At 36.8% G+C, this 25980-nt stretch overlaps 1 protein-coding gene across 1 annotated transcript in view; it reads right to left on the bottom strand.

Moving 5' to 3' along the window:
* ARL15 (ARF like GTPase 15) overlaps window positions 1-25980 on the bottom strand; it is a 459416-nt gene that overhangs the window by 257141 nt on the left and 176295 nt on the right. The window contains 1 exon segment of the mRNA NM_001014943.1: window positions 17164-17223. Coding sequence (NP_001014943.1) covers window positions 17164-17223 — 60 coding nt within the window.

The following is a 25980-nucleotide window of genomic DNA, read 5'->3' as shown; positions in this document are numbered from 1 at the left end:
ATTGTACATAAATAATCAAGTTATTTAGGTCCTTTCATCTGGGTTGTATTCAATCCTTCCTGCATAAGGCAATGCAAAAAATTGTCTTTTTATCTACTAAAAAAGTTATCTAACTTTTCAAATAGTCTCATTTAATTAAGTCCTGTCTTGAAGATTAGGGGAGGAGGTGGACCATTAGTCTCTAACCATTAGCTTTGGTAGCAAAAAACTTTAAGACCTGTTAAGTTCATACCCTCACTCTCTATTCCAAGGGAAAAAAAAAAAAAGTTTTTTTTTAGTTGATCAGTTCAGAAAAGGGCAGAATTAGCTGGAAAAGAGAGTCCCCAAATAATTAGCACCTCTTTCAGACTAGAATGAAAAAAAATATTAAGGGAAAGTGACACACACAGTTTCTTGATGTCATTGTTTCCTTTTCATTATTTATCTGCTGACCTGAAGAGAAACAAAATTCAGAAATCTGAAGGAGAGAGAAGACAAGCAGTGGGAAGGTTTAGCCAAGCAGAAAGCTCTAAGTTATTTAAATTCTGGGGAATAACAGGACGCTGGGCTGGAGGAAGCACAAGCTGGAATCAAGACTGCCAGGAGAAATATCAATAACCTCAAATATGCAGATGACACCACCCTTATGGCAGAAAGTGAGGAAGAACTAAAGAGACTCTTGATGAAAATTAATGAGGAGAGTGAAAAAGTTGCCTTAAAGCTCAACATTCAGAAAACGAAGATCATGGCATCCAGTCCCATCACCTCATGGCAAAGAGATGGGGAAACAGTGGGAACAGTGGCTGACTTTATTTTTCTGCAGATGGTGATTGTAGCCATGAAATTAAAAGACACTTGCTCCTTGGAAGGAAAGTTATGACCAACCTAGACAGCATATTAAAAGCAGAGACATTTCTTTGCCAGCAAAGGTCCATCTAGTCAAGGCTATGCTTTTTCCAGTAGTCATGTATGGATGTGAGAGTTGGACTATAAAGAAGGCTGAGTGCCAAAGAATTGATGCTTTTGAACTGTGGTGTTAGAGAAGACTCTTGAGAGTCCCTTGGACTGCAAGGAGATCCAACCAGTCCATTCTAAAGGAGATCAGTCCTGGGTGTTCATTGGAGGGACTGATGTTGAAGCTGAAACTCCAATACTTTGGCCACCTGATGCAAAGAGCTGATTCATTTGAAAAGACCCTGACGCTGGAAAAGATTGAGGGCAGGAGAAGGGGATGACAGAGGATGAGATGGATGGATGGCATCACCGACTCAATGGACATGGGTTTGGGTGGACTCCGGGAGTTGGTGATGGACAGGGAGGCCTGGTGTGCTGTGGTTCATGGGGTCGCAAAGAGTCAGACACAACTGAGCGACTGAACTGAACAGGACTAGAGAACACTTCAGGCTCCTACGCAGAGTCAGCAAGATTATACCTGAAACAAAAACAGCCACTATGAAGGACAACTGTAAAGCTCAAAGCGCCAAAACATCAAATCTGCCTAAAAGAGGACTAGGAACAAGCACTTAGCCTTAAAAAGATGAAAGAGACAAAGTTGCTTGATACAAACACACATGAGCCATTGCAAAGACTGATAATAATTACGTATGTAGGATACATAATAATTAAATATGTAGGGATCTGGACATCATCTACGTATTTGTTACACCTGAGTATTTTGCCCATTATTCCTTCATTTTAGGAGAAGCATGGGACTGATGCAGGCTCATTCCTCTCAGCACCCTTGCATACATGGTGCCTTTCAAAGATCTGAAGGAATAAAGAAAACTTTGAAGAAATTTTAAAATGTAACTTAATAAAAAAGATTCTTGTTTTCACTATTGTTCTTCTTTTAATCCACAATATGATTGCTGGGACACCTGTGTCAAAAATTTCCCAGTAGAATTCATCTGATATTTTTTTTTTTTTTTTGAGTCCTCATGCAGATACGTAGCAAAACTTTAAACCTCATGATGAGCTGCTGCTGCTGTCGCTAGAGTCATGTCTGACTCTGTGCGACCCCATAGATGGCAGCCCATGAGGCTCCCCCATCCCTGGGATTCTCCAGGCAAGAACACTGGAGTGGGTTGCCATTTCCTTCTCCAATGAATGAAAGTGAAAAGTGAAAGTGAAGTCACTCACTTCACTTGTGTCCGACTCTTAGTGACCCCATAGACTGTAGCCCACCAGGCTCCTCTGTCCATGGGATTTTCCAGGCAAGAGTAGCACACATAATAAATTCAGAAGGAGAAAACGTGATAGAACCATTAGAAAACCAATCTATATTTATCCATTTTGGAGGATGGAGAGTAACTGTCATTTCAATTCTTGAATTTCAGTTTCTGCTGCCTGTCATCATCACTCTTACCCAGAATCAAGAGGACTACAAATTAAAATCTTTTCTGAGCTTCTTACAATGTTTTATGGACACACAGAGAATCTAAAATGAATAAGGAATTTTGCTTTAAGCCTGTTCAGAGATACACTTAAAATCTTTAGATAATTTTCCAGATTCTAAGATTTAAGGTACAATCATTTTAGATCTAAATACATGACCGACCATTTAAACAAATTTTCACCTGCTGGAGAAGAGACAATGGCCCCACAACTTGATAAATATTTGCAAAACAGACAGCCATATAAAAAGGATTAAGAGCAAAGACAGCCAACATTTTAAAAACATAAATGCATCTATTATCCACCTTGAGAGCCCTGTACCCACCTGACAACTAAGTTCCCGAGAAACTGCCTCTGCATTTTTAACTTTTCAGCTAATATTAGATCCACCTTCACTTACTGAGATTTAATCTAATTAGTAAGGGGGAAAAGTTATTGATATTGAAGTCTACTTAGAGAACTTTAGAAGAAAAAGGAAAACCGAGACAAGAAAAGACTGGCACACTGCCTCTCAAGTATGGAATGTTCAACAGCATGGTTAAGCACATCATCAGCCCTAGCTTATCACCAACTATGGTTTTGAGGTAAAAGGGTTTTATAACTACGCACGTCAAATTTACAATACACCATCACCTTAAGGAAAAAGAAGGGAGGCCATGGTGGCTCACTGAAAGCAAAGTCCAGAGAGAAAAAAATATATTATGTTCTACCATCTTACCGTATTATACATAGATTATTATAGATAAACATATCCACATCGATCTCAACCAGACATTTTGCCAAGATTTGCAAAAATGAAACAGGGAAAATACAAATGAAAATAAAGCCAAAATCAGTCTGGTTAAAAAATTTTAACCAGAAGTGCCACCTGGAGAGCATGAAATCAGTTTAAGAAGATAATTTGAAGCAGTGAAGATTTCTGAACCAAAAAAGGTATTTCACACAGATATAAAGTGTATTTTTAAAATACCAATTATTCTAACGTGGTTTGGAATCAGATGCTTTCCAACACATTTGTTCACCTTAGTGTAATTGTTATTCATTTTACCCCTTAGCCTCTGACTTTCTCTAAGACCTGCATCTTGCTAATTTCAGAATCACCAACCTGAAGATTGTTCATAGACATAACTGCTAAGATTGGGAAGAGTCTATTTTATAACTAAGGTTTTGAGTATCCCTACAGAATGAACCACAACTGGTTTACTCTGAGGAATCTTTCACTCTTTGTGTAACAAACACGTCATAGTCTTCCCTTGATTAACTGAGGGCTGCTCTGTATAGACATGTATCAATACAAACACGTCATAGTCTTCCCTTGATTAACTGAGGGCTGCTCTGTATAGACATGTACCAATCTATCTTCTTTCATTAGCACTGTGATTTTAAAAATCTACACACTAAACAGATGGATTTGATAACATCTTGATCTAACAGTTTAAAACACTTATATTTTTAATCCCAACAATCCAGCTATATATGATTATACAGTATTGGATAGTTTTCTAAGTCTTTTCCGGTCACATTTATCTTTTTTTAAAACCAGGGATGCTAGCCTATTTAAAATAATTCTTTACTGGAAAGCAATCAAAGGAAAGGGTCATAAGTCCTCCGCAAAACATACTTCCAATGATTTTTAACCTGAGATGACTGAAAAAATGTCTTTTAATTTCTAAAGGTATAAACTATTTTTAATAGTCTTACTGTGGTATCAGTTCAGTTCAGTTGCTCAGTCGTGTCTGTGTCTTTGCGACCCCATGGACTGTAGCACACCAGGCCTCCCTGTCCATCACCAACTCCAAGAGTTTACTCAAACTCATGTCCATTGAGTCGGTGATGCCATTCTCCTCCTGCCTTAGATCCTTCCCAGCATCAGGGTCTTTTCAAATGAGTCAGCTCTTCGCATCAGGTGGCCAAAGTATTGGAGTTTTTATGACATACAAAAAGTACATATATTTAAAGTATACAATTTGATAAGTTTTGACAAATGTAATTGTCTGTGAAACCATCACCACAATCAAGATACTAAGCATATCTATCACCCTCCATAATTTTCTTATGAGCCTTTTAATCCCTCCATTTCTCCCCTACCCTTGTCCCTGTCCCTAGCCCTCAGAAAATCATTGAAATGTTTTTTTGTCATTAAATATTAGTTTGCATTTTCTAGAACTTTATATAAATTTATTCCAGTATGGGAATACTACTCTACATACCCCATTTTGTCTGACTTTTCTCACTCCACATAATTATTATTTCAAAATTTATCCATGTTGTGGCATGTGTCAATGGTTCATTCTTTTTTATTGCTAAATACCATTTCATTGTATGGATATACCATAGTTTATTTATCTATTCACCAACTGATCAATCTGGGTTGTTTTCAGTTTTGTCCTATTACAAAAAATTCTGCTGTAAAAATTTATGTACAGGATTTTGTATCAACACAAGTTTTCATTTGTTCTAAGAGTAGAACAGCTTAGGAGATTAGTTTGCATTTACCTTAAGAGACTGCCACACTGTTTTCCGAACTGGCTGTATTATTGTACATCTATATTGACACTGAATGAGAATCCTAGTTTTTCTACATCTTTATCAATACTTGATAAAGTTAGGCTTTTAAATTGTAAACATTTTAATATGTGTGTGGTGATTTTAATTTCTATTTCCCTAATGACATAACATTAAGATCTTTGCATGTGCGTATTTACATTCTTTTTATTTTCTTTGATGAAGTATATATTTAAATTTGTTGCCCATTTTTAAGAGTTTGTCTCTTTTATTATTAAACTCTCAGTATTCTCTATATATTCTGGATTGAAGTTATTTATCAGATATATCATTTCCAAATAATGTTCACCTAATCTTGGCCTGTATATTCACTAATAGCATCTTTCATAAAGCAGAAGTCTAACTAATATGAAATCCAATATACCAATTTTCTTTTTATGGATTATGCTTTTGGTTTCTTACCTAAGAAATCTTTGTCGGATCCAAGGTGATAAAGATTTTCTCCTATGTTTTCTTCTAGAAGTTTTATAGGTTTAGGCCACATATTGAGGTCTAGGATGCATTTGATTTAAATCTCTTGTACATGGTATAAGGTTCACGGGGCTTCCCTGGTGGCTCAGACAGTAAAGAATGTGCCTGCAATGCAGAAGACCTGGGTTTGATCCCTGGGTTGGGAAGATTCCCCTGGAGCTATAAATGTCATGTGTCATTATTTTTGTCTATTTGCTATAAAATGGATTTAAATCAGAAAACACATTATACATGGTCATGCATGTAAAAATTTTATGTGTATTTCCAAAGAGCATACTTTCTGTATGAGAGTAAAAACTATATAATTTTCAATGAGATCAAATTTGTTAATTGTCTATTTAAATGCTTTAGTACATACACTTAGTACATGTACTTGGTCTTCTGAATAAAGCATGGCTAAATTCCTCTACTAATTACAGATCTGTTGACTTTTTCTTATATTTTTCCTAGTTTTAGCTTTATAGAATTATGCAGTTAAATATATTAAGGTCAATGCTCAGTTATTTTAGTATATCAATATAAAATATCTCATTTATTCTCATTTATGTTCTTTGCTTTAAATTTCATTTCATCTGATACTAAGATTGTTCCTAGTACTTTCTTTTCAATGGCCTATTTTTAGGGTATCTTTTCTATCCTTTTATTTTTACCTTACTGCATCTTTTTTTTTTTTTTACTGCATCTTTTTGTTATAGAATTATCTCTCATCATCAGATAGAGCTGAATATTTTATGATCAGTGTTTTATATCACCCACATTATAAAAGGAGAATTAAACCTATTTAATAGTTATTGCAAATACTAATGTATATATGCTGCTGCTGCTGCTAAGTTGCTTCAGTCATGTCTGACTCTGTGCGACCCCATAGATGGCAGCCCACCAGGCTCTGCTGTCCCTGGGATTTTCCAGGCAGGAGTACTAAAGTGGGTTGTCATTGCCTTCTCCCATGTATATATAGATGTTTTCTATTTATCACAACCTTTTGTTCATTATTTTGGGTTTCCCCCACCATTCATGCGTTTTGTTCAATTTATCAAATCTTCTTTGCTTTCTATCCTTGGAGTGAATTTATTTCTTAAACTAAAAAAAAAAATTCTCATAAAAAAATTCACACAATATTCAAAAGCAAAAACCTATTTGAACACAGTAAACTCTAACTCCATTCTGTAAGATAACTTACGTTAGCTGAATATGTAACCTTTCAGATTATTTTTTAAGTACTTTTGTATATATCATTCTACTTTTATTGTTACAGTGTTTATCCTTAATTTTAAATCCTGAATTTAAACTTCATCAACTCAGTGGATGTGAATGTGAGCAAACTCTGGGAGACAGTGATGGACAAGGAAGCCTGGCATGCTGCAGTCCACAGGGCCACAGAGTTGGATAAGACTAAGCGACTGAAAAACGGTATTTAAACTTTGGTTTTTCTTTGGTTTATTATAATCTTACTCTAAATATGTAAAGAATACACTCTAATGGTTTTTCCTCTTTACTGGATGGCAGATGACTGCCATCTCCCATGCTGAAATGAGAAATAATGCTATTTTTTTGTGATGATGTGTGTTTCTATGATGACAACAGTTTCTCCTTCTTTATGCTACATCAAGGTATGGGCACTCAGAGGGCTCACTAAATTGCAGTACTGTTTTTCATAGTAGAGGCTTTTTAAAAAAATTATTTCTTTGATTATTTTATTCTCTCCAGCTTCTCTTTACTTTCCTTTTAGAGCTCTTCATACAGAGATGTTGGAATTTCTGTAGCTAAGCCCTTTGTCTCTTAAATTTTCCTTCATACTTACAAAGTATTCCTTTTAGAAGGCATTCTGATGACATTTCCTTGCTCAATCCTTAGTTTCACTAATTAATATCTTAGTTACAAATTGACATTTTAATTTTGAATTTTTAAGTCAAACTTTAATCTCCCAAGTTCTACGTTACATTCTTTTTCAGGAATACAAAACCTTTCTCCATCTTGCTAATATCTTCTTCTGATCATTCCATTACCTGTAGGTCCTTGGGCATCTTTTCTTCTGACTTTTGAGTGGGTGTCTTTCTTTCATGGTGTTGATTTCCCTCATTTGTGGTGTGTCATGATTATATGCTTATTCTTTGCCTGAAAATCTGTTTGCCAGCTCTTCTGTTTACCACTGCCTGTTTCTAGTGATTAACAGGGGACAAACGGCTTGTCTCCCTTGTGTGTGGGCTTTCTAACCCACCTGGCAGTCAGTGCATTACTTGGGCACTGCTCCGCCGCACTGAGTCTAGCACCCACACTCAAGGATTTAGTTTGTGGGTAAACACAGCTGCCATCCACTATCTAACACAAAAAGAAAAGAAAAATAAAGGCAGAGCTCCAAATGTCAAGTCCCAATTAACAACTCTGATAAGCTCTCTGATTAATAATCCTGATGAATTCCCCTTCTATTTCATATTTCCATTGTCTGTACCTCAAGCTTTGTCTTGCTCTCCTTTTCTATTGCAGATTTAAATCTATCTTTGCTATAGATTTAATTTATTATTATGTGTTTGTTTTCTAATATTTTTGTCATTTCATGAGATTTTGGCAAGGGAGGGAGAATAGACACAACAACAAAAAAAATCAACCTTTAATTTTCAATCATAAAAGCCCCCATAACTGTATTAAAATAATTAATATGATAAAAGTTTCACATTATTACCTCTCACAAGAATGCCATGAATATCAGCAAATTTCAAGACTAAAATGATCAAGCATTTTCAATAGAGTCTTTAGACAATACTTTGGATCTTAAAAAGTTAAAAGAAACAAATCTGTGACACCTCAAAAGCAAATCTAACCAGTTCAATTTCATTTGGCTCTGGCATATATCAGAGAATCAATCCAGCCTGATAAGTGATGAATAGCTACAAACATATTACCTCTTCAACAACTGTCAAGTTGACATTCCAATTGTAGGAATCTAGTAAAGCTATTTAGTTTTTCTGAGAACTTTCATAATTGCTATAGCCAACATCTCTCTCTCTCATCAAAATATCCAAAGAAATGGGCTCATAAGAGAGAGCATGTATGTGTGTATATGGCAAGGAAGAAATTGTATCCTCAGGGCCCAGAATGTAGTTAATATTCATTAACAGTTCACTGAAATGAATTCAACAACAACAACAACAAAACATTTTGCCTCTGAAGGATCTAACTTTACTCTAGCATCTTAGGGCATAATTGGGCAAATTTCCCTTCAGCTTATAACTACGGATATATTTTATACTACATACAACAAACCCTTAAGATTACTGTTGTTCTTTTCAGTTCCTCAAAAATTTATAGTCTGGTATGGCAAATACCAGTATTGAGTACAAGATGCAAGTAGGCTCATATAGAAAGGACAAAGAAGACAGAGGGAAAAACAGTCTAGGAACAGATGGGACAAAAGTCAGAGATGACAGTAGGCTTGGTTTATGCTGGGACAAGACTGAACCAGTCCCACTGTTAGCTCCTTGACTTTCATCTCATCTGTTCCTTTCCCTAGACTGTCTTTCTGTTATGTCTTGTCCTTTCTGTACAACCACATGGCATGTTGTGCTGTTATAATACTTCTCACGCATGCATGCATCCTAAGTCGCTTCAGTTGTGTCCCACTCTTTGCAACCCTTTGGACTATAGCCCACCAGGCTTCTCTGGCCATAGGATTTTCCAAGTAAGAATACTGGAGTGGGTTACCATGCCCTCCTCCAGGGGATCTTCTCGACCCAGGGATTGAAACTATATCTCTTATGTCTCCTGCATTGGCAGGTGGGTTCTTTACTGCTAGTGACATCTGGGAAGCCCAGCACTTCTCATAACAGACCATAATGCTTCCCAAAGTCAAGACCACAGTGACAGCACCTTTGTTAAGTTACTGTTAGTTATTTTGTGGACGTTTGGTCTGCCTCACACTACTTTTTTCATACAAAAAGAAAACTTTGAGATTTATTAAAATGCCTACTGTACAAAAAATAATAATAATTGACAAAGTCAGGGATAAAGGAAAGTAGAGGAAATAATCCAGTTAGAGACTGGCTCTATGGTTCTCAGAGACTGAGGCAAAGTAAATACTGTAAGTTTTTATATAAAAAATAAACTAGTTACGTTATACCAAAAAACAGAACATTTATAAGTATCTCCGGCTGCTAGAAAAGAAAGTGGTGTTGGAAAAGTTAAATGCCTTGCCCAAGGTCCCCTGGCTTCTTTCGTTAGAGGAAAATACTGGTCTCTTGACTTCAGTGTTATTGCTGCAATATCACACTGAAACCAAATACACAGTGAAAATTAGTTGCTATTATGGCAACCCCTGGGAGAAACAGAGATACCTATTCCCCTGTGAGGGATAAGAAATTAAGCTAAGAACCCAACACAATGTTCTGTGAGGAAGCTGGGTAGAGTGAGAAGATATGAAATGACCTGATCACCCTTAAAGAGGAAACAGTGGTGAGGCAGCAACCTCAGAGGCACATAAGATCCCTACTGCCAGAGGGAGTGGGAGGTTTAAAAGGCTGGGAATCCAGTTTCTAGAACATTCTATATATACACAGAGTCTTAGAAGAAGCAAATCATTAAGTACTATACTAAACTATGACTGAGAAGACAGATTTTAAAAAACTTCTTAGGGCACAGGTCCAGAAGAAAACAAAAATTAAGGTCAAGTCTACATCAGCCAGTAACAGACTTCTGGGCCCTTAGATTCATTTATTTGGCTCTCCTGACTGTTTGGCTCAGTTTTCCCTTAGCAAGTGTAAAAAATGCTTGAACACCACCACCCTGGGATCCTGTTCAACCAATTCAGATAGCTGTGGCCTTTTAACTCACATCCAAGTGACTTGGCGTTGTCCCAATATCATTTCCCCTAGTAGAGCCTAAGCGAGAGAGTACACAGCTCAGAGAGCCAGGAGTTAACTGGCTGTTCCCATTCCAGAAAGGTCTGGTTCTTTTCCTAGATAAGGAAACAATACTATATCAAGATGTTTCTATCATTCAATATTACATATCACACTGGATCCACAACTATAAAAAGAGAATTAGTGGCAATACCACTGTCTATTCTTAAAGCATCTCTCTTGAGGCGCTTTAGGCAACTGAACTTTACTTTTCCAGCCCAATCCCTTGGGAAATAAATAGTGATGATTTATTAAAACTTACATCTTACAGATAAGAAAGACCAACAAAAAGAAGTTGAAATGCAGAAGGGGACAGAGTGTCTTGAGGCTACACTCTACTTGTTGAATCACACTTCTTCCTTATACAAAAGATACAGAACATGCACATTGACTCATATGGAGCTGACTGTCACTTACTTCACAGCACAGTGCTAAGGGACTCTGTGGACCTGGCCATATTTGGGCCCCCACTCTGTGCCGCTATGTTCCTTTGCCAGGGTCATGGTTTCCTGCCTTTTCTCCCATGAAACCTATTTTTGAAGATGTCTAACACAGTTTTTGAATGGCAAGTTGTTTCCTCCTATACCAGCAAAAATCTAGGCAATTCCAATCATCCTTTACAACAATGTGGCCATAATAACCTCTTCAAGTTAGTCTGCCTATAATCAGTCTTTTTAAAAAATATACAACCGATTTATTGGTTTATATTGCCTCGATTCCTCCTGTCTTTATAGAATAGCATGACCCTCAGAGCCAGGGGGTACATTAAATTTATACTTATTGAGTTGCATTATTTTTTAGTAGGAAGGAGGCAGTAATGGCCATATAGAGGGAATAATCATAATATACAAAGAACAGTGAGAACGCATCAGATAAAATTAAAGAGTGATTACTCCTTCCAAAGTAAGTTTTCGTAAAAGATTCTGAAGGAAGACAGCTTTATTTTGGTGAAAGACATCGAACGGCCTGGGTACAAAAAGCAGAGATTATAAGAAGCAGGCAGTAGTGCCCCCTGGGTTGCCTGTTAAGAAGTCTGCCTTGTACAGTTTCTGGAGAACTTTAGAAATGCAAATAACCTGGACAGATTAACAGCACCCCAAGATAACTAGCAGGATACAAAGAAACAGCACCTTTCACTATGAGGAGGCGTATTCCTTCAGGCAAACAAAGAAACAGGACAGAGTCAACATCTGTTTCATATAACAGCTTGGCTGCTGAAAGAAGCAAACTTTAAAAAATGGCTTAGCTGACAACCCTCAAAAACCATTCAGTCACTATTGCACCGGCTGAAGTAAATGGGTAGATAAACACAACTTGCACTTTCCATACTACCCTCACCGCCTTCCTCTAAAGAAAAGAAAATGCAGACAAAAGCCTCGTATCTTCCCTTTTGATTGGCAACTAACAGCAATGAATCCTGAAGTGTGAAAGATAGCCAACTGATTTTTAGCTTTGCCCTGCCTTCCTCAAAGTCAACTGGGAAGATAAGACAGCCAAAGAGTATATTGGGTGGGGACCGTGGCCAAGATAGGGGGATGGGGAAACAATTCAGACATAACTCATTAGAATATTAAAGGGAAGAAAACAAGTCATTCGGCAAAACCAACCATTTTTTGGTTGGTTCCAGAATTCAGTTCAAGAAAGAAAAAGCAATTATGATGTCTGGAACCTTATCAATAAGTGGTAACAAACCAAATGTGTTAAGAGATGAAATTTTCCTCTCTGGATTCTATCAATTTGTGAACAAAATTTCAGAATCAAGAGAAAGCCATCTAAGAAGGTATAAAAAACTATTCATAGATTTAAGAACTAGACATTTCTAAGATGAAAAATTATCAGTGCTGTGATGTCACTGCAGTGACCACTGCGTCCAACTCAGTTAAACGCCAGATGCTTTGCTTACCTTAGTAATGTGGTTACAATAGATAAGTCAAACAGAATGAAATCAACTGAGAGGCACTAAGACAGACAAGAGATTTTTCTGGTGGAATCTGAAAACAGAAAAAAAGGTGATTAGGTGGAAAAGGACAAAAACATTTACTACCAACACATGTGCAGTGGCAAAAAATATGCTGGGCAGATAACCAAGAGCCCAATGAGGTCCCTTTCAGTGACTTTCAGGCAGAACACCATGCAGGAAAAGATCACTTTGTCGATGCGGGAGAGAGAGATGACCACAAAGGAAAAAGCAATCATATGTGATTTGTTTTATATTCAGAGAACTTGGGATGAAAAAGGCATTATTTAAAGGTGCTTTTGTGGGGTGTGAGGGAGTGAGGGTATAACTATAATAACAGTAAATCTTTCAGAAATGTTAGGGCCAGACAGTCTCTAAGTACTCAACCTACATTAACTAATTTGGTCCTCACAAGGATTACATGATATAGGGACTATTAGTACTACAATTTACAGATAAGGAAACAAAGATACAGGAAAGCAGACTTATCTGGAACCATAGAGAATGGCTGAGCTTAGAAACAAGTCACCAGGAGGAAGGAAAATCCTTCAAAAGATTAATCTTTCTGTCTATCCAGGATCCTGCTTGGTGTCTTACACAACACCGAGAAAAATAAAAATAATAGAGCAAGACAAGCAGAGTAATTAATTAAAACTAAAGGAGAAAGGATTTAGATTAGTTTAAAAAAGACTTTCCAAATTAAAAAATATGCAGGAAAAAAAAGTTCACTGAGAGATACTACAGAATGACCTCCATAGGGATCAGACCTGGATAGTGTTAAAAAAACGAATCCCTTCAAGTATGGAAGGGATTAACCCAGAACTTTGTTTTAGGCCTATCAGAAATATTTGACTGTAATTCAAGAAGAGAAGTTTAGTTCACGTTAAGAGTCTCCCCTTGTGTTGATTAGTCAATCTATGCAGGGACTATGCTTGTGTTGACACTATCAGTTCAGTTCAATTCAGTCGCTCAGTCGAGTCCGACTCTTTGCGACCCCATGAACTGCAGCACGCCAGGCCTCTCTGTCCATCACCAACTCCCGGAGTCCACCCAAACCCATGTCCATTGAGTCAGTGATGTCATCCAACCATCTCATCCTCTGTCGTCCCCTTCTCCTCCTGCCCTCAATCTTTCCCAGCATCAGGGTCTTTTCAAATGAGTCGGCTCTCCGCATCAGGTGGCCAAAGTATTGGAGTTTCAGCTTCAACATCAGTCCCTCCGATGAACACCCAGGACTAATCTCCTTTAGGAGTCCTGACTGCTTCAGAAGGCAGTCTTGAAGAAACCAGAAGAGGAAAGCATGACTACAGCACTAGAGTCACAATTAAAATGGAGGAAGAGTTGACTTAACCTCTAAATAAAGAGAGTAAGACAGAAAATGAATACTAAAAGCAGCTGCAATGATTAGGGATAACATCCTACAGTTTTGAGCAGAGTGTTCATGTGTAATCAATACAGTGTTAATGAAAATAATACCAACATGTGAAAGCTTTAAATTGTTCATATAATTGTGGTAAGAACAGCAGCGGACAATACCTGGGAGCACTTCTCTTGTGCCAGGCACTGGGTAACATGCTTCATGTACAGGGTACCGTGGTTAAGCACAAGGGCTCAGATCGACTCCCAGAAATCCTTCTCCAAATAACTTTGAACAAACCACTTGCCCTGTGTCTAGGTGTCCTGCGTCTCACTATCTGTCAGATAATAACAGCATCTACTCTCTAGGCATGAAGTTGCAAAGATTAAGTGAGAATGTGTGCGGAGAGAAAATAGAAGAAATTGTAGAGTTCTAGAATAATCAGTACAGCCTGATGAGTGGGACAGGTAAGATGAGGAGAACAGGTCATTCTCAACATAGTGTAAACAGGACTCACCCATCATACCACCAGGCTGGATCGTCTCTTTGTGTCATCCTTTATATTTACTTCCCTCTTAATTTCGTTACTTTCCAAATTAATTTCAAATATTGGTTTTCACAAATGTCTTTATCACTGAACCACAGGTCTCTTTAAATATCATTTATCCCCAGTCCCTAGAATCATGCTTGACACACAAATAACTGTGCTAGAACGACTGCATGAACAGCAGGAAAAGATCACTTGAGAAAATTGCTATGAATGAAATTTATAGGAATTTTTAGGTGCCAGATATAAGAAATATCCTCATAAAAGAGAAAATTGATAACAGCATAGAATTCTCTCTGATATAAATTAGGTAGTACACACACACACACACACACACACACACACCAGTGTGTTTGTGAACATAAGGTTTGCTATTTATAGTAAGATCTACCAAAAGTGACTTTCATTTAACTCCATTAGTCATTGTTATTTCATTCTAAACCATTTCTTACTAGATAAGGAACACAAGTTCACGCTTCTTCCTATTTTGAAGAAGTAAAAAAAGTAAGAGAGGTTAGGAGCAAGTGATTGAAAACCTTGGAACCATGCGAAAAGGGTAGAAGAGGGAATTAGAAGGGAGAAACGGGCTGGGCCAATCTCCTGAATTAACCCTAGGAGAAGCAGCAGAGCATTCCAAACTTCAGCACAGTGCGGGCTTTTAGTATCTGCCTACCTTTACACCTAGCTTCTTGAATTTCTTCCTTGATTTCAGAATCTTCGCCTGGATTGACAACCTGGTTGAATTCTGATTAACCTGTCTTCTGAGTAAACTCTCTACTGGTAAATAACATTGATTTTAAAATTCTCAACTCTTTCCTCTTGAACTTAGAAATTCTTGGGTCAAGCAACTTCCTCTCAAACAATTTAATTTTAGGAGGTCATAACTTTCCCTAAAGGCCTCGTATCTTATATTGGGATGAGCCTCTTGGGGTGTAAGATTTACTTAAATTCTATGAAAACTATACTCTCTATGTATGTTAGTCTGCTTTTCATGCATTCTTGGCTGATCTAGGGCCCAGTCCTACCCCAGGTAGAGGAGGTGCTCAAAAAAAATTTGTTGAGTAAAGGAATTAGTGAGTGAAAAGTCAAGCCCTGAACTTCCTCCACTGCTTGCTTCTGAGCACACAACAGAGGATACACAAATAGATTCTATGCAGAAAATCGCCTCCTTGAGAGCCTCTCACCTGAAAACAGCTATTAAATTTTCAGGGATAGAAGAATCTGTGCTTAAGTGAGTAATCTGCTCTTCAACACCACCTGCCAAGCACCACACATCACTAGCCTGAAACTGATGTATGGATCCCAACCCTGAAGCTCTGTCATGTACCTACATCTCTCCATTTCATCATGCAAGAGGCACAGCTAGAGTATTTCCACCAAACTCTATAGTATCCTCTCCATTGTAATTTCCATTTCAGTAATTTCCAGGGCATACACAGTTCAAATGACAACCTACTCCAGTATTCTTGCTTGGAGAATCCCAGAGACGGGGGAGCCTGGTGGGCTGCCGTCTATGGGGTCGCACACGACTGACGCAACTTAGCAGCAGCAGCAGCACACCGTTCTTCCAACAAAATTAAACTCTGCTTGGGAACAGATGGATTCCCGCCTTATACACCCCTTTCCTCTAACTTGATCTTTTGAGTTGTACTGAGTTTCAATGGCACAGTTAAGATTATAATAAATTCTGCACTTTTAAAAAATTGTTAAGATGCATTTTTATATCATCAAAGTAAACATCAATAATAAACATCTTAATCAATAGTTTCTTACATCTGGAGGGTATTTAATAAAAATTTTGCATCTAGCCTAGTAATAATAATATTATTAAGTATCAGTAATATTTAAAAATAATAGAATTCTCAAACCATTCAATTTGATTCCATGGATGTTTATACTATGTTCTCTGAAGCCACTAAGTAATATTAAAATATTTAATAAAGTCTTAAAATTTTTGCACAGAAAATTTTTCTATTATAAAAACATTCATGTTTATCATTTTTTCAGTCAAAATGACAAAACCAATGTCAAAGAAAAACCAGAATTTATCAACCATAGTTTAAATATTAATACTATAAAAGTCAAAGTGGCTATAAAACAGACTGACAGAAGTAAACCTGGAAAGATCAGCCAATACATCATTATATAAAAATAAGAAGGCATAAAAATACTATTAGGAATGCATAGGTCTGGGTTTTAATTTCATCAATCTAATAAAAGGTCACAGAATGAGCATTAAAAAAAAAAACAAAAACAGACTAAGGTCAATATCACAAAGTGGTTAAAGAGATGGAAGAGAATTCTCTTCTAAGTCATTAAACTCACCCATACCATACTGAACTCCAGAGGACTTATCATGTTCCTATGCCATTAGAGAACGTAGCAGGTTCATTGAATTGACTGATTTCTTTGTTAACCTACTTACATGGGTTAAGACCCTGACTGACACAAAATACAATCAAAAAAATCCCAGACAGAGAGTGCAATGAAAGACTGAGTGATGTATAGTTTGGGGTAAAGCCTATCCAATAAATGTGCTTGACCAACAAAGAACCTATTGGCAAAGATTTATTATCAGAACAAACACATTCTAAAAAGATCTAATACAATAAAACCTGCAATATGAATACAAACTACTCTAAAATACAGTTCTTTGCCTAATGTATAGCTTTTTTCCATGATTATACTAAAACTCTCTTCATTTTTTCACTTCAAGAATAAATTTAATAAGAGAAGCAAAACCAATGAGTATAGAGTATAAAATGGCACTGGTAGCGTAGCGCTACATAAACAAACATACATTTATGTCAATTAGAACTCTTCAACCACCTTTAATATATATAAAGAAAAAATATTTCTAGGAAACGTATTACCAAGAAAAAGGGTAAAAATAAGTCACCTTCTAGAATAAAACATCATCAACATGTTTTAATTATATGCAATGCATTAATATGAACTTAGTAGAAGTTAGAGTCAGACATAGAAAAAATATATGATATACCTCCAAGTTCTTTTACATTCAAGATGGCATTCTGGAATGGCACTGCTTTTATACTAAAACCTACAATTAGAAAACAATAAACAAAGAATTAGCAACTTAACTTTTAAAAATGTATAGGATTCTCAAATTCTCTTTTTGGCAGATGAAGAACTATTTTTCATAGCTCATATTTACACCAGAAACACATAATTTTCAAGATAAATTATAATCTAGTATTATCTTCTATCATTTTGCAAAATATAGCTGTATGCTACAGCAAAATATAACTCTTTTCTTCCAAATCCTGCCTCATTCCTTCATACATAATGGGTCTTTGTAAATTTTACCAGTTGTGAGAAAGACACTTGAAAGTATAGAGAAACTCCAAAGAAGATATTCAACCATAATCTTTACATCTAATTCCTAAAGTTAATCTTCCCTCACATATAACTTAGCAACCCTAAAGTATCTAAATTATAACCATCTTATATTGGAATTACATATTTAACCCACTCTAGTACTCTTGCCTGGAAAATCCCATGGACGGAGGAGCCTGGTAGGCTCCAGTCCATGGGGTCGCTAAGAGTCAGGCATGACTGAGCGACTTCACTTTCACTTTTCACTTTCATGCATTGGAGAAGGAAATGGCAACCCACTCCAGTGTTCTTGCCTGGAGAATCCCAGGGACGGGGGAGCCTGGTGGGCTGCTGTCTATGGGGTCGCACAGAGTCGGACACGACTGAAGCGACTTAGCAGCAGTAGCACTATGTTAGTATTTTCTCTCGAGGACATGGTTAAACTCATACATAAATTTTTGTTAGATGTACAATCATAATTACCCATTTATGCATTTTATAATGCATTTAATAAATGACTTTTATTATCAAAGTATATTCTGCATATAGTGCTATGATTAATTCTGTATTTAGACTTAATTATCATAATCTAAGACAATCAATTCAGGTGTAAGGTGAATGTACATTTACCTATACACACACATACACAAATACATATACTGAATATTTCTGAAATGATCCATAAGAAACTGGAACATATAATGGGAAAGAACTAGGTATAAATCTTAAATAGGAGCGATTCTTCAGTTTCATTTAAATGTTTTGCACATACAGGTACTTCTTTTTCAATTAAAAGCTCTACTACTTTTTTTTTTAATTTTTTAAATAATTTAAAAAATATTTTAAAAATATTTTTAATTGGAGGATAATTGACTTACAATGTTGTGTTGGTTTCTGCCATATATCAACATGAATCAGCACAAGTATACACATGTCCCCCCCAACTCTTGAACCTCCCTGCCACCTCCCACCCCACCCCACTACTCAAGGTTGTCACAGGGCACCAGGTTTGAGCTCCCTGCATCATACAGCAAATGCCCACTGGCTATCTATTTTACATATGGTAATGTATATGTTTCAATGCTACTCCTTCAATTCGTCTCACCTTCTCCTTCCCCGACCCTGTCCACCATTCTGTTTTTTATGTCTGCATCTCCATTACTGTCTTGCAAATAGGTTCATCAGTACCAGGTTTCTAGATTCCACATACATGCATTAATATATGATATTTGTCTTTCTTTTTCTGACTTCACTCTGTATACTAGGTTTTAGGTTCATTCACTCCATTAGAACTGACTTAAATGTACTCCTTTTCATGGCAGAGTAATATTCCATTACATGTATGTACCACAGAAATAGCTTCCTTATCCATTCATCTGCCAATGGACATCCAGGCTACTTCCATGTCCTAGCTATTGTAAACAGTGCTGCAATGGACGTTGGGATACAAGTATCTTTTAAAATTATGGTTTCCTCAGGCTGTATGCCCATTAGTGGGACTGTTGGGTCTTAATAATTCTAGTTTTTTAAGGAACTTCCATACTGTTCTCCATAGAGGCTATTTCACTTTTCCATCAACAATGCAAGAAGATTCCCTTTTCTCCACACCCTCTTCAGCATTCATTGTTTGTACATTTTTTGCTGACTGGAGTGAGGTGATACCTCATTGTAATTTTGATTTGTATTTCTCTAATAACCAGTGATGTTGAGCATCTTTTCTTGTGTTTAATGGCCATCTGTATGTCTTCTTTGGAAAAAATGTCTGTTTAGGTCTTCTGCTCATTTTCTGATAGAGCTGTTTGTTTTTCAGGTATTGAGCTGTATGAACTGCTTATATATTCTGGAGATTAATCCTTTGTTGGTTGTTTCATTTGCAATTATTTTCTCCCATTCTGAGGGCTGGCTTTCAATCTTGTTGTTTCCTTTGCAAAAGCTTTTCCTTACAAAAGCTTTTAAGTTTAATTAGGTCTCATTTGTTTATTTTTGTTTTTATTTCCAGTACTCTAGGAGGTGGGTCAAAGAGGATCTTGCTGTGATACATGTCAAAGAGTGTACTGCCTGTTTTCACCTAAGAGTTTTATCGTTTCTGGCCTTTAAGTCTTTAATCCATTTTGAGTTTATTTTTGCATATGGTATTAGGAAGTGTTCTAGTTTCATTCTTTTACATGTAGCTGTCCAGTTTTCCCAGTAATGTTTATTGAAGAGGCTGTCTTTTCTCCACTGTATATTTTTGACTCCTTTGTCAAAGATAAGCTGCCCTTGGGTGAATTGGTTTATCTCTGGGTAAAAGCCCTACTAATTTCTAAAGCTTACTGAGTAATTCCTGAGCACCCAATCGATTTACGGCATTAAGCATTATTTAATATGTACAATTACAAGACAAATAAGACACAGTCATCCTTTCAAGAAACTATCAACAAGGTAGAAGGAAAAACATACAAATACTTTCATTGAAGCAAGTACTAGAAAAGTTAAAAAGTGCTGGGAAAGGTAAAAAGATGTAAATTACTACATGTGTAAAAACAATTCTTTTACATGGTTTTGTTTTACTTTATACATAAACAAGTTAATATGTGTCTTATTATATACTCTATTATTACCACTCCTCTGTTGTATATTGCCCTAGAGCTTTAAGATTCTATACATCACCTTCTACCAAGGAGTCAGAAGCTCTATGACTGCGGTCAACTTACTAGCCTTGGTTTTCATTGTTTGAAAACCAGGATGATAGTATCTACGTCACAAAGCTGTGATAATGTGTGTATTATCTTTATCATAGAGCTTGGTACAAATAAGCATACTACATAAAACTGCCAACTTTATATTTCAATTGACGCCATGTTGATGATTTTATCATTAGGTACACATATTTTTTGCCTACCTGAATATATTACAGACTCCTGAGACAGAAATTCTGGTGCTCATTTATTTATTAATCTAAGTACTTAGTTGGAGCCATGAGTGTTATCACTGAACAAAAAGTACCTTTGTTGGAGTTTATGCTCAACTGGAGTGTAAACAGTTGAAATTTGTTGTGTTGTTATTGTTGTCCAATCACTAAGTCAAGTCTGACTCTTGGCAGTCCCATGAACTGCAGCACGCCAGGCTTCCTTGTCCTTCACTATCTCCCAGAGTATGCTCAAACTCATGTCTGTTGAGTTGGTGATGTCATCCAACCATCTCATCCTCTGTTGCCCCCTTCTCCACTTGCCCTCAATCTCTCCCAGCATCAGGGTCTTTTCTAATGAGTTGGCGCTTCGCATCAGTGGCCAAAGTACTAGAGCTTCAGTATCAGTCCTTCCAGTGAATATTCAGTGTTCATTTCCTTTAAGATTGACTGGTTTGATCTCCTTGCAGGCCAAGAGACTCTCAAGAGTCTTCTCCAGCACCACAGTTCAAAAGCGTCAATTCTGTGGTGTTCAGCCTTCTTTATGGTCCAACTCTCACATCCGTACATGACTACTGGAAAAACCATAGCTTTATAGAACATAAACGTTTGTTGGGCTCCCTAAGAATCTTTCAAAACGTACTCTTTCAGAGTGGCTTTCATGCAGACAGACACTGTGGGCATAGCATTGTGGTTAATGGTAGATGCAGTCACTGAATCTTAGCAAAATAGCAGGAGGAGTAGGAGGCAGTGCCCTGTGGCTGACACACTGGCATGTATCTTGACCTGTAGGAAAGCCTCTCCAGGTGTCTGGCCTCTGGGAAGTTAAGGAAACTCAGTGCCAATCACAATACTCATGCTGCCACTGAAATCTGCCCACGGGAGACTTAGATGCTTGAATTTATCTGCCTACCTCACAGGGGTGTTAAATGGATTAAAAGGCAATGATTATGAAATCCTGAAAACAAAAACCCTATGTAAGTGCTAAACAGTCTATCAGTGGTTATGTTCAGGATAAACTCGAGTGTGAATTTTCCAGAGAAATGGGACAAACCCCAACTTTGAAAAGGAAATAGTTATGGAGCATACTAGCAAAGTTTAATCTGCTTTGATTCTTAAAAGCTGACAATATGCAGGCACCCAGAAGGAAGTAGTATTTTTTCGCAAACTGCCACACCCATACGCAAAATACAACTTTAGAAATTTACTGATCTAACAGGCAGACTATATGACGATTCCCATCTTGAATCCTTGCACAGACTACAAAAATGTCCTCTAGCATTCACTTTAAGCAAAGTAAACCAGCAATGTTATTTATAGGCATATAAATGTTCCTTCAGAATACTCATAAATGTTTTCTCTTCACATAGAACATGTGTGGCTAGATTTATACTGCAAAGGTATATGTAGTCTTCCACTTTGCTGTCTTCCTATTATTTTTACAATATAGCTGTGGTAATTAATGTTCAGAGGATAAAGCCTAGATAACTAGTCCAGAGAATGTACTATTCATAGAAGAGAAGCAGTATTTTTCTATGTTATTCCTCCTGTTTGCAAGGATTAAGAAGAATTAAAATGTAAGGACACATTTTTGGTTCACCAAAACAGCAATCAAGAAGAACCATCAGATCAACTGTATTTTATTCCTTTACACTGAATTGGATGAGGTCAAGAAGGGAAATTAGTATTTAGTAGAGATACAAAGGTCAATTCATCAAAACACCTCTTTTGAAGGATCACTCTGAAGAATAAAAACCTGTGGATTGCATAGGCTCCACAGTAAGAATATCTGGGTTCGAATTCTGGGTCTACCATTACTAACTGTCTGAGCAAGTTATTAAATCCCTCTGTGCCTCAGATTCCTCATTTGTAGAGGAAAACAGTACTCAGTGCTATAAAGTGTTGTTGTTTGTTTTAAGAAGTAAAACCAAAAATTGCGATTACTAATGGTCATCAAATGACCACTGATAGCTTTCTCCCAATCAAAATCATGTGTGGCCTCAAGCTCAGGTATATTATGAAAGCAGTGGTAAGAGTTACTGAAGACACAATCAAAAACAAACATTTATTGAGGACTTCCATAGACTAATATTTGTGGTCCTCCACATTTCTTTCCTTCTCAATCAACCAGTCACCAAAGCCTTTCAGTTTCATCTGCCTAATAGTTCTCAAACTTGCCTACTTCTCTCCATCCTCACAGCACAACTCTGATTAAACCATCCAGTAAGCCTCCTAACGGAACTCTGTTATCAGCCTCCTCCATCATCCTCATACACCAGCAGAAGTGTTTTCCTGAAATGAACCTCTGTTCACACCATCCACCTAGTTAAAAGGGTCTGATAGCTTCTCACTTCTCAGGAGATAGTTCAAAATATCTAACAAAGCTCTATCAGATCCGATTCTTCTTTCCTTCTCTAAGCTTATTTTGTACCATCTCCCCCTCATTTATATTTGGTTTCTAAAACAAGCTATACTCCCTCCACCTCAGGGCCTTTGCACCTACTGCTGCGTAAGTGTGTATTCTTTGCTCCTCTGGGAAACTAGTCACGCTTCAGGTGTTTGAACTTCACTTTGTCAGGCAAGCTTTCTCTTTGCGTTCCTAAAATAGGTTGATTTTTTTTGGATCCGTGTGCTTCTACATGACTTTCACATTCCTAATTACGTATCAGTTTATTTATTTATGTCTGTTCCCACGATAGACTGAAAGGATTCTTAACAGAGACACAATGTATGGTGTATCTTGTATGCCAATGCTTGGTCATAACAGGATCTCAGTATTTGTTTAAAGATCTGTGTGAAGCGTTTATATTTGTCAGCCCTCCACTTCCAAGGGTTCTGCATCCACATATTCAACTAACTGCAGATCAAAAATATTTGGGGAAAAAAAATTCCAGAAAATTCCAAGAAGCAAAACTTCAATTTGCTGCACACAGGCCACCATTTACATTGTATTAGGTATTATCAGTAATGTAGAGATAATTTGAAACATACAGGAAGGTGTGTGTAGGTTACATACAAATACTGTATTTTTATATAAAGGATTTGAGCATATTCAAATTTTGGTATCCATTGTAGGGGAGGGTGGTCATGGAACCAGTCCCCCTCAGATACCAAGAGACAACTGTATATCCTAATTTAGCTGTTATGACAATCCCTAAGTTAATGAATAACTACTGTTGCAGGAAGAAAATGAAGCCTAGAAGGGTTATGGACCTAGACAAAAGGGCTAAGTGCTGCATTTAAAACCTGACAGGTCTCATCAGTTCACCAGAACTCCACCCTATAGCACTTCCTCCACATACCAACAAGCTGATGTATTTTATACTATTTTGTCCACAGTTTTGAACCTAAAGATTGGTGGAGCTGATTGGAAAAATACACATATACCTAATGAGCCCACTAATTTATTTTCCCTCTTGTTTTATAAATAATCCAACACAAGGAATCTCTTTTGATTCTTGTGTTCTCAGGTCTGTACTACATTGCCTTATTAATGGAATAAAAGTAATAGTATGAGTTTAGAGAGTAGTTTTTATTAGATATTATTAATTAAACCATGACCTTAGGAGGTGAGGGGGAATGTTCACCTGACTCAGTCAAGACAGGGTGCTTGCTCTGTTGCTTCTTCGAAATAACGAAAGCATTCCTCTGATGCACTTTTCTCAAGGAGGCAGTGAGTGGATGGGACAAGACAGGGTCCTAGAAGTCCTAGATGACAGCTCTTAGACTCACCAGCCACTTTTTCCCATTGATTCTGAATCCCCGCTCTAACATTTCGATTCCACTATTTGTATTAAACAAGGAGGAGGGAAAAACAGTAACAACTGAGTCAATCATCAATGGCCTCCAGTATTTGGCTGAAGGGCTCATGGGTAGGTCTCCTGACTCCATTCAAACAATTTGATGGCTGAAGCCTAAGTTACGTAGTCATTTTTTCCTGGCCTATTTAAGCTACATTAGTAAGACTGAAACCTCCCCTAAGATTTAACCCCACAAATTTTAATAAATATATGACTTAGTAACTCTTTGGGGAAATAATTGTTTGCATAGACTCAGTTTTTGTCTTTGAGTCCTTAAATCCAAAAAAGCCTGTGATACAAGGGAGATGGATTTGAAAATTTTTATGCAGGGAAAGCATTACTGAAATCGTAACAAAATTAGGTTTGGGAAGGAGGTTAGTCTATTTTTATCCATTGTGTGGAACACATAAGTATTTTACTTGGACCTACAGCCCAACCTCCACCCTTCCCCCACCTCCCATAACACATACGCAAGTCTGCACATTTGTACACAGATACTGTGTGTGCTTCTCAGATCCCTGGATCACTAAAGAACTGCTCAAGGAAAGACATTCTACAGATCTGGTAGCCTTGACTTGAACCAAGGGACATGATTAATGGCCATGGTAGTTTTGTGATGTTTGGACAATGGTCTAGCGAAATTTTAAATATGATTTCAACAACATAAAAGGAAATTTAATCTATCAGTACTTATAAAACACAATCCTTTAGCAGATACAAAATCTGACTTTCTAATTTATTTCCTAACACGTATGCACAAAATACTAAAGTTATTAAAATCTTCAAATTTTCATAAACTTTCTATATTTCTTTCAAATTATAATTATTTTGTATTTTAGCTGAATGACATAACACTTTACAAACTTTCAAGTGCAGCAATATACATCCCTAGAAGAGATTTTTCAACCTTTTTCAATTCCAAGTGTTCAATTTTCTCTAGATTATTCTCTGTGTTACAACAATACATTATCCTAAACCTATAGACTCCACTCCTCTGGTTTAAAAAAAAAAAGTGAATACTGTGTAATCTACAGGTTAACAGCCCCTTTTATCAGCAAATGCTTCGTGCTGTGATACAGTCTAGGAATTCACTCTGGACAAATGCTTCGTGCTGTTATACAGTCTAGGAATTCACTCTGGACAAAGTTCACTTTTGCTTCTAGACCAATGTGCAAGCTACTCAATTTTTTCCCCTATATCAGCAGGACCTGCTTTTTGCAGGATTTCTTGGTCCTTTGAGTTTTGACAATTTAAGTATCTTTTAAAAATTATGTCAAAGTAAAAGACTGCTGAAGTTAACAATCCAGCACAGTTTGGATTCCCTTGACTTATGAAGAAAAGGCAGGGATTCTTGCCTTGCTGAATTAAATAGACATATCCTTCTTGTGATGTGTTTTCATTTTAAGAAACTAATTCTCAATTTATCTTTTCAACTGTTCCAAACTCTCCCAACAAATATTTCATCTTTAATTGGCTTGATAGAATCGAAACACTATAAAATAGAGAAATAATTTAGAATAAAATTTCACACATAATTCGACCATACCAACAAAGCCTATTGTTATTTTTTACATTTTTTTTCCCATTTTCAATTTAAAAGCAGTTTTCCAAGGTTTAATTTTCAAAATGTAAATTTAATTTTCTTCTACAGAAGGCTGTATATGTTTCTCAATATATGATCATTTCAATCGATGTACCACAATTTAATTAACAGACTCCTTTGATACAGAACATTTAAATTACTTTAAAGTTTCAGTTATACAAAATGTTGCAATCATTTGTTCATATAGTTTCT

This window comes from Bos taurus, chromosome 20, assembly GCF_002263795.3.
Source record: "Bos taurus isolate L1 Dominette 01449 registration number 42190680 breed Hereford chromosome 20, ARS-UCD2.0, whole genome shotgun sequence".
NCBI classification, from domain to species: domain Eukaryota; kingdom Metazoa; phylum Chordata; class Mammalia; order Artiodactyla; family Bovidae; genus Bos; species Bos taurus.
The sequence above is the reverse complement of the archived record's forward strand: the minus strand, read 5'-3'. Positions and strand labels throughout refer to the sequence as shown.